The 10131-nt window shown below is 43.4% G+C and overlaps 1 protein-coding gene across 1 annotated transcript; it reads right to left on the minus strand.

Annotated features, from left to right (window-relative positions):
- Positions 1-4832: 4832 nt before the first annotated feature.
- nfil3-6 (nuclear factor, interleukin 3 regulated, member 6) lies at positions 4833-8351 on the minus strand. The gene is made up of 2 exons (XM_041063204.1): positions 8092-8351; positions 4833-7129 (listed from the first exon to the last, which is right to left on the minus strand). The coding sequence occupies exon 2, from the start codon at positions 7001-7003 to the stop codon at positions 5783-5785; it is 1221 nt and encodes a 406-aa protein (XP_040919138.1). The 5' UTR covers positions 7004-7129; positions 8092-8351; the 3' UTR covers positions 4833-5782.
- Between the last annotated feature and the right edge of the window lie 1780 nt (positions 8352-10131).

Consider the following 10131-nt stretch of genomic DNA (forward strand, 5'->3'; position numbering starts at 1 on the left):
GTCAGTTGTTGCATAACAGGACGCTTTGGGTGCCTAGTCACGTTTTTTGTTTCTCTCTCGGCTCTGCCCCCTCCCTCTCTCCTCGCCTTCAAATCCTGTTGCAGGAGAGGAGATGAAGGGGGAGCGGAGGGGGAGGAGTAAGGCCTGACGGGGGAGGGACTAGGCTCCAAGCCAGACTCAGTCAGATGAAGGCCAGTGATACCCATAATAAGGTTACTACATTAAAAAAAAGCAGCATGCGGTGAAAACACATAGAAACAAGCCCTGAGCAAAATAAGGAACCACTACTATCCAGATTTTTGTGTAAAGCAGGTTCTCATCCTTTGTGCAAGTTAAAGGAATAGTTTGGCATTTTGGGAAACCCTTATTTGCTTTCTTGGCAAGAGTTAGAGGATTAATGCCGCTCTCATGTCTGTAAGTAAATGTAAGGCCACTGCAAGCAGCCAGGTAGCTTAGCTTAGCATAAAGACTGGAAACAGGGAGGGACAGCCTGGATCTGTCCAAAGGTAACAAAATCCCCCACCAGCACCTATACCTCACTAATTAACATGTTACATCCTGTTTGTTTATTTCATACCAAAAAAAGTAAAAAGTTGTGCCTCTACTGGACTTTTATCATAGAGATCATTAATGCAATAATGGGAAATACCCCATAACTATAGCTGGCAGATAAATGTAATGGAGTGAAAGTGTAATATTCACCACAGAACTGTAGTGGAGGTACAAAGTAGCATGGAAAAGAAACACTGAAGTGAAGTACCTACAGTACCTACAGTACCTGTAGGGTACTGTGCTCACTTACAGTACATGAGTAAATGTACTTTGTTACTTTACAGTACTGGATTTGCAAGTTATAGGGGTTCACATTTTACCTTGTTGACTCTTCAAAATAGAAAAGATAATTAGCTGAAGCAGCTACATCCCAAAACAATACAACAATGAAACTTTATATCACTGCTCCATAGGAGTCAGACCATAGTGAACACAGCTGCAAGAACTTTGAGTGTGTCTGCACCCTGTGTAATATTCATCTGTGTGTGCATATGTGTGCGTGTGTGTGGGTGAGTGGGTGAGTTCTTACTGTCTTATCACCCCCTGCCCCATGGCCCTTACCCATTACACTAATGGACTAACGCAGTGTTTCTCTATTACCACCCCAGGAAAAGGCTTATTGTGTAGACTCACTGTGTTTTCAACTCAATAAATACTGTGACACTGACTCTGGAGCATGAACACAAGTGGAAAATTGTGGTTTAATGGTAACAGAAGCTCGCCTGGTACTCATAGTGTCTGCTATTGTATTGCTGCAATAAGCAGAAGCTACTTCTGTCACATGGTGTTGAATAAGCTCGTTAAACTAGCTCCTGGGGACAGGATACAACCATACTGTGTAACGGAGGTGCATGTTTTGATTCCCCTTGATCAAAAGCAGGAATGTGTATCAGTCATGCTGGTAGGCACAAAGCATGGAAGAGATTCACACAAAGAGCAGGGGAGTAAAAGTCTTTTGTTAAAGGGACAATGTGTAAGAACTGGCCAACTGTGGAATTCACATTCCAGACAAATAGGGGGCAGCATAGTACCAGAAAGTTGGGGTGTCCACTCTTATCATAAGAAATAAGGAAATACACTCTTTAGTACTCCCTCCCCCCGCCCCATTCTATAATCGGAATGACCATCAAGCATATCAGGACAAATCCCAGTGGAATCCATAGTTTTTACCAGCCCTCTCTGTGTACCTGTCATTCAGGGTGTGCACGAGAGTGTGCTGCGTGCATGTTCTGGGACTGAGCTCACTGAGCTCTCACAACCAAGTTTCAGCCCTCACCTTCACGCTGAGCTAATGTTAGCTTGAATAAATCTAACCTCAGCGCAGAGGTGCACGGATTGGGGAATAATGTTGTTACACAGGTTTACCTTTCAATCTGATTATGTAACTGGTGGGTTGATTTCCTTGGTTACTGCTAAACTGACGACGATTTCACACCCAGTCAGAGAGACAGGGAAGATTCAGTGGTGGCAGGAGTAGAGGATGAGCTGTGAGAGGTGGAGGAGCGACACTATCCTTTGTGTAACAGAAGAGCAGGCCTCTGAATGAGCTCAAACAGTTCAGTGTTATCTCTCACACTGACATGCACGGGACTGTATCAGGGAGAGACTCACCTTTCAGATGAAGTTTTCAGGCTGCTCCCATTTAGTGGTAGAGAGGTAAGCAGAATGTTAATTGCACTTGCACACCAGCAGTTGACAGTGTAGACAAAAGCTACTGTGCAGCCTGTAATTGAAGTAACTCCACGTGTCAGATAGCCATCTCCCTGCTCCAGGCACCGTGCTGGTTAATGTCTGCTCGGTGTCTTAGTAAATGTACAACACAGTACATTATTCACAGAGCAACTTAAACTGGAAAAAAAGTGTGTGAATGGATGCCTCGAAGGCTGACTTCTGCTGCAGATATGTTCGTTATCTCCTTTTATCATCAGGGGGGTTCTATCTTTTACATGGCAACAGAAAAGGGTGTGTTTAAGTGTATGTGTATGTTAAGAAAACGTGTGCCCAGTTTGGTTTTTCATAGTCGTCCTTTCCAATAAAAACATTTGCATGTTCCAGGGTTCAGGGTATTAGAGTAACAGTGGTATTTGTGGTGTAGTTGCATTAATTGCAATAACTACTCTGTATAATTGGATAGTTTTGTGTCCTTGAAGGATGATGAGGACTCTTCACCTTTGATACTATGGTAATTTTTTGTTCTTGTGTTTGTCCGTGTTCTAGTTTGCTGAATACACTTCATAACTATCTTAATTATGCTGTGACGTTTTTTTTTATTCTTGATGAGGCGTTCTGTATATTGTTCTTTTATGCACATCAGTTCACATTTGCGCAGTTGCTAAAGCCGTCTTCTTTGTTATTTTTTTGCCTTAGCTGCCATTCATTCAGGCTCATCCACTTCACACCTACATCCTGTGGCACCACATTATCAGAGAGTAACCCTGAATGTGGAGCCTTATGTTTGAACTAAATATGGAGCACCATTCCTTTACACCTCTTTGTTTCCATCTTTAGCTGGAGGAGACAAACAGCACTGAAGGAACAGAAGCATTGTCCGTGAACTTGGATCCCCCTCCCCCCACAAAAACACACACAGACACACACACACACTTACTCTCACTCTGTGTCTGCATCACTCCTTCTCTTTTTGCACCCCATCCTTATCCCCTACCCAACGTTTTCCCCCCTTCCAGCTATGTCTGCAAGCGTTCCCATGGCAACTGTCGCACTGCCTGCCTAGCAACAGGCTTTATCCTTTCACTGGATGAAAAAAGGGGGAACAGATTGGGGGGTGCAGGGGGGCGGGGGGTGTGGGGGTTGCGGTTTTTTTTTATGGGTGCATGGATGTGGGAGCGGACGGTAACAGCAGCATGTTGCAGTAGCTTCATTAAATCAGGCTTCCTTCTTCTCTCCGCTCTGCACCTGCAGCGTCTGCCTCGCCTCTACCTTTAATACCTTTCACCACAGGCTTCTCCAATTCACTCAGGCTATTTACGCTGCCTAAAATGTTTGTTGTCTGTTTTGGGAAGAATTATAAGCAAAATCAGTGTTTATATTTTTAAATATAAAGGATTACATTTAGGTCATGTAATTACAGTATATATCTATTTTTGTCCCAGCTTCCTCTAGTCCATGCAAAAGCAGACCGGAGCATCATCTCTGCTGTAATAAAATGATCATGACACATGCCAAGCCCAATAAACTGTTGGATTGGATTTCTCATAACGAAATAATAATGACCTGAAATAATGACGTCTTTATTGCACTGAATATTTATTTTCTCTAAATTCAATTGACCTTTTCATACTTGAGCATCAGCTCCTGCACATTTCTAACACATACATCTACATGTAAACATGAAAAATACATGTGCACAGATGCTGAATGTAAGTATCACTCATCTCTATGACAACTAACTTCCTAACCTGCAGGAACAACAAAAAATGCAGTGATCCATAGCATGATTTATGTCATGATGGTGACTTTGGGGCTCCAAAGCCATGCTGAAGGTGTTGTCTTTGCTGCCACCTGCTGACGCCAAAGTAACACAGTGGTTACAGATTTTTAGTTTGAAAAGAAATGTGTTGAAATTCTGGCACTATGACACTATGTATAAAGATAAGTAGTCACATTACAAAAGAACCACAAGAATCTCTATTTAGACTGACTGTGACTCTATCACCCCATCAAGTTCATGCTGTCCGTTCTCCTTTGACTATGAATTCCCCTCCGCCTCTTATAATTAACAGAACCATTGAGTAATAGCAGTCACACCCACTGTCTCTGTCTCTGCCTCTGTCTGTCTAGGTGTCAGACTGTCAGTCCTCCTTCAGGGACTGTGGGAGAGAAATCTGCCAAGTACATAGCTCAATTTCTTACCACGAGCATTTGTCAGCATTTGTCAGTCAAACCTTGCTCTTATCTTTCTTATCTTTCCTTCATGTATTCTCTCATTCTCTAACACAGTATCTATATATTACATTTTGTGTGTGCACCTTAGATGTATAGTTTGACTGCTGGACACTATTTATAGTAATATGGTGATAGGCATTGTTCTGTTGAAGGGACATTCCAGAGATTTAATATTGCATTGTATTAAGAAATAATGGTAACGTCAACACAATTCAACTTAGTAGTGCAGACTGAAAATTTTTAAGTCTCAAGTCCAAGCTGAGACAACCCCAGTGGCATTATGTGTAAACTTACACCAGAACTTCATGTGTAAAATTGGTGGAGTGCCCCTTTAAGGTTTTCTTTGATTAATGATCAACTAACCACCATGACGCTGAGTGTCAAATTTATTTATTTTTAATATGAAAACGTACAGAGAGACAGCAGACGTTTAATTGTTGTCATCACCTCAGTACAGATAACAGTAATAAAATATATTCAAACTGGGCATGAACAGAGACTAACACGGGATGTGAAACACCAAAACAGTACACGTTACAGTGGGTTTCTTAAAAGGAGCTCCTGAAATGAAAACCTAACACTCCTTTGACATGACATGATGCAGTGTCACACATAACAGGCTACGATAAACAAGCCTAACACACCTTTCTTTTAGCCCTCATGACTAATGGAGGTTTTGACAGCTGTTCATTTCCCTCCTGTGTGTATTTACTGTCTGTCTCTGCTTGTGTTTACAGGGTTTTAGCAGACCTGTCTCAGCGGTGGGAACCCTCTGCAGTAAGTCATACCACTCTAATTACAAAACTGCAAACACTTCCTGCCGTCATGGTGCGTTAACAACCTGCTGGCTCGTTTCCAGTTGTGTTTAATATCACGCCCGAACCACCAGAACCTGATGTCTCTCAATGGAGTGAGGCTGTTTTAGTTAAGCTTGCACTGTAATGATGTGAAGTAAACTGTAAACAGTTATATGTTGTGTGTTTTTAGTTGTCACAGTGTATAGAATTGAAAAACTATTCTACACTATTACAGATAAGACTCACTGTCTGAGCGACACTGATTGGAGCTGAGATTAAGTAGTTGTTAGACAGCAGGTTATGAGATGAATGTTTATAGATATTTATTACAGTATAATACAATAAATGAAAAAACAACAACAACACATTGTTAGACTTGAAAGTTGAGCTTCATCAGTCCTTGTGAATATCGGTATGGTCCAACACTCCTGCTCTTGTGCTCAATTTCAAAAGGCTCATGTACAGCAAAACTCTGTTTGTCCTTAAAAGTCCAGACATTGGCAAACACTGACTCACAGCACTGGTCCTCAGTTGACTTTGGCCATGAGCTGTTCTGTGAAAAGCTTCTTCAGCTGAGCCACTTCCTCGCTGAGGGAGTTGAGCTGAGACTTCAGGTAAGTGTTCTCATGCTGATACTGGATCTCAGTTTGTCCTTGTGTGGGAGGAGGATGGAGGCTGTAGCTGGCAGCTGAGGCATTGTATTGAGGGGACTGTCTCCCCCTCCTGCCTTCCTCCCCCTCCAGCTGCTGGAGCCAGGGGCCAGGACAGTGTCCTGCTCCCATTTCACCTCCGCTCAGTCCTTTGATGGCCTCTCTTTGACCTTCTCTCCCTGCTGTAGATTGTGTCGGGCTGCGTCTAGCGCTGCTGTTGTCCCCTGCAGCATCAGCACAGTCGCTACTTCCCGGCGTCTTGAAACGCAGCTTGTGAGGCAGGTTTTTCATGGCCTCGGCTTGGTCCAGCTTCCCTCCAGCGAGTCCTGCGGTGTGGTGGACATCTGCAGGGGAGTGGTGGAGATCATAGCTCAGCTCCTCTGCCCTGTGTGGTGATAATTTGCCATGATCGCTCAGCCGGTCTTCAAAGAAGATTGGGCTGCCCACGCTGGACCCACCTGGCGTAGAGAATCCAGAGTCCTCCGATATGTTACCAGCATCCCTGGAACCCCGGGTGCTCATCTGGCCTGTGTGGTTGTTGGGATGTGAGGCTGAAGAGCTGGGGAGACCTCCGTCCCCACCGTGGATATAATAGTTAGGAGTCAAGGTCTGAGCGCTGTGCTGAGAAGCTGTAGTGAGGGGCAAGATGGGAGCGTTGGAGGGGTCTTTGACCAGGCCAAAGCGGAACTTGAGAGCCAGGAGCTCTGCCCTGAGGCGAGCGTTCTCCTCCAGCAGAGCCAGAACGCGACTCTCCAGGACCATATCGTTGACGCGTCGCTTTTCTCGTGAGCGCTTCGCTGCCTCGTTGTTCTTCCTCCTCTTGTCCCAGTAGCCATCATCCTTTTTGTCGTGGGGGATGAACTCACGCTTGCGTCGGACACTGGAAGCAGGACTCTCTTTGCGTTTGACGGCAGAGCTGCGACCTAGGAGGGAGCGTGCCAACAGGCTGCTGGAGGTCAGGATGGACACAGCTTCATCTGTGAAGGACAGGGGCCCTGCTCCACCTCCCCCTGGAGTCACTGCTGCAGTTGACTCCAGTGTCTGGAGCACAGCCACATCCTGCTGCCCCCTCATCGGCTGGGACTCCTCCTCAAACATTATACCTGTCAGGGTTTGAAGGAGCTTCTTCCTCTCTGCTGAGAGCGGAGAGTACCGCTGTGTGGTGCTGAGCGTTCACTAGACTCTCAGGATTTCTGGGAGGAGAGGATGCAGCAATAGTGCCACCTAGTGATCACAGTGATGGAAGGAAAGGAGAAGGGGGATTTAGCGGTTATGCAAGAGCCATTACAACACAATATTATGTAACCCCATTACATCTCTCCAATAAAACGGGAGCGACTTGTACCATAACCTTGCAGGGCTCATTATATCATCAATATGGGGCAGTGTGTGTTGTAAATACAAACCTAATCAGCCATACAAGTCTTTTGTCATTACTTTTAAACACACAGCTGCCTTTTTAAATTCCAGCAGAAATAAGTCTCCGTTACCATGTGACACTAACCTGTTAAGATCTTAACCTACATTTGTATTTAGTTTAATACCTAAGTAAATATTTATGGGTTGCTTTTTTTATTTTTCGTTTCTTGTTCTGTATTAAACCCAGTTAAATAAATCGTGAAAGGTTTCCGGTCCGGACTGTTTCCGTTGCTTCATCAGCACCGACCCTCATGTCTGACAGGGACATGCTGATCTCCGGACGGTTGCTGTTATCAGAGCTGACCTGATTTACACTCAGCATCACTCGCATTCGAGACCTACATTTAGATTTACAGAAGTTTTTTTTCCCCGACAAAGTTAAAGCTTGTCTTGGTGTAGCCTACTTTATTTTTTATTAAAGTAAACAGGATCGTTTTATTTGTGTACATGCAGTACAAGCAATAACATAAGCGAATAAATTATTAGAGTAACAACATGACAGAAAGCTGAAACTTATTCCCACAACAGCCTGAAATTACAACGGTTACAACATCGGTCTGAAAAGCCATGGAAGGAGTTTTAGTTATAAATAATTTTAGATGTGAAATAAATTACGATGTTAAATTGATCATTTAGGCAACTGAATTGTAAGGGCGTGTAAAGTCTAATTCGTCAGCTTCTGGGTTGTTAATTCAGTTGGCGCAATAATACTTAATTGTCCATTAAAAAAAAAAAATCTTATAAGTGGAAAAGTCATTTAAATTTACCTCAGGAGACTGATCAGTTTTCACCGCCGGTGCGCATGACTCGTCCGCCTCTCCAAACGTGTCTCTGTCCGGTTCAGGAAGAAGCGCTTTCCTCTGTCTTCCTCTCCGGTTTAACACCGCAGACCCACTCAGCGCTGTTACTTAATATTATCATCGGTGCGGCGCACCTCCACTCTGCTCCACTTGGAATGCCGCAGCTTCTATTTGTAACGTTGAGTTCAGCTCAGGACGGTCCCTATCCTCACTTGAACCAGCGGGGCCCCTGTTTGTGTGTGTGTTTCTGAGACCGCCTCCCTCTGTGACCCCCCCGCCCCCCCTCTTTTCCTCCTCCCTCCGCTATCCAAAGGAAAGCTCCTATCGGCTTTCACATAACATAGCTGTTCAGGCATCATCATCATCATCATCACCGCCGCCATCATCATCTGACCTCCTTCGCCCCGCCCCCTCTGACAAGATAATCTTCCCATAACAATTAGATAATGTTGCGCCTCAGTTTCTCTCCCGGGCATAAAGAGGCAGTTGCTGTGAGTCAGTTATGCCAATAAAAAAAAAAAAAAAAAGCAAAAGACAAAAAAAGCATACAACTGTCATTGGACAAACAATATTTTTAGTCCTCTGAACTATGATTATAGTGCTTTATATATTCCTAACCTTAATGTTGTGGTCTGGAGATTTATATAACTCAAAGTCACAAAACAATAATTTGCCTGCAGGGGATTTACAATCTGAACAGCAATGAAACCCTCTATCCTCAGACCCTCGATTTGACTTGATTAACAGCTCTAAAAACATCCTTAACGTTCTTCCGTCTGCTTGATACCTAATAATGTTGTTAAACACGTTTAAACACGGTGGATTTTCCTGTGCTGCACCTCTGTGATTGGTGCTGACAGCATGCAGCACTGCCCCTCCCAAATCCCAGATATGTCTGTTTAGATTTCTGTTACTGGAGTCAAATCACAGTTTGTTGAAAAGAAGTGTAACAGGGACCCTGTAGGATACAGGGTGCACAGTTCTGTCTGTGAATGACTTGATGGCAAACACACATAAAACACTTTTGTTCATACAGAACTCATGTAACAGACAAAATGTGAAATATGTCCTTCTTTGGTGTAATAAAAATGTATACTTGTCATTTCTGTTTAAAGGACTGTGAGGACGGATTCATGGGGAATGATATGAAGACCACCTTTTCTAAGCTGTCAGAAAAAAAAGGCTCTGTGCTTGGACCTGAATGTCTCAGAGGACTGAAGAATGGACAGGGCCGTCTCTGGGAGGTCAGTTTCTGACTGCCTGCACACCTTAAGGTAAAAATCCCTTACAGTGGTGTTACAATAATTTAATTAGCCTGGTAAAGTTAAGTTGTTTTGATTTAGCAAGAGCTAGCCATTGCAATTTGTTGTTGATGTAACATTGGGTATTAACATTATTTTCATGGAGTCTAAGGTTAGCTAGCTCCTTGTATAATGTCACTGACATTATGGCATGAGGACTACTCATTTAATATTCCTAACATTTGAGATTCATGAGACAGTGGTGTAGACCTTTAGCTAAAATGGACCTATGCCACTTGATGTTGTTAAACAGAACGCTTGTTACAGTGGCCTAATTATGTCGCTTGAGAAAGGCAAATCCCAAGCTCACTGGCAACGAAAGAAGTTGACTTGAAACAACCTTGTGTGAGTTTTTCTTTTAGTCATGGTAGCTGTGAAATCAATTTTTAAATGTCATATTTAAGCCCTGTCTTTTAATTGACCAAACAGCAGTTGCAGTAGCTGTAAAGAGCAAAAACCACATTAATCTTTAGTTGGTAATCGTCCTTTCCTGGAACCTTCCTAAGAATACGGAGATATCAGTTCCTTTCCAGGAAAATATTAGGAAACCACAGGACCCGTGAATAGTGCTTTCAGGGCAACTTGACACGTGCATTTAATAACATGTAATGATGCATAATGAAAAGCATTTCACAACTCTTTGAATACCAGTTTGTCTGTTGGTTTATAGAGAACTTCCATGGTTGCAGATGTCAACGGTCGACAT

The sequence above is a fragment of the Toxotes jaculatrix genome, chromosome 18 (genome assembly GCF_017976425.1).
Source record: "Toxotes jaculatrix isolate fToxJac2 chromosome 18, fToxJac2.pri, whole genome shotgun sequence".
Classification (NCBI taxonomy): Eukaryota; Metazoa; Chordata; class Actinopteri; family Toxotidae; genus Toxotes; species Toxotes jaculatrix.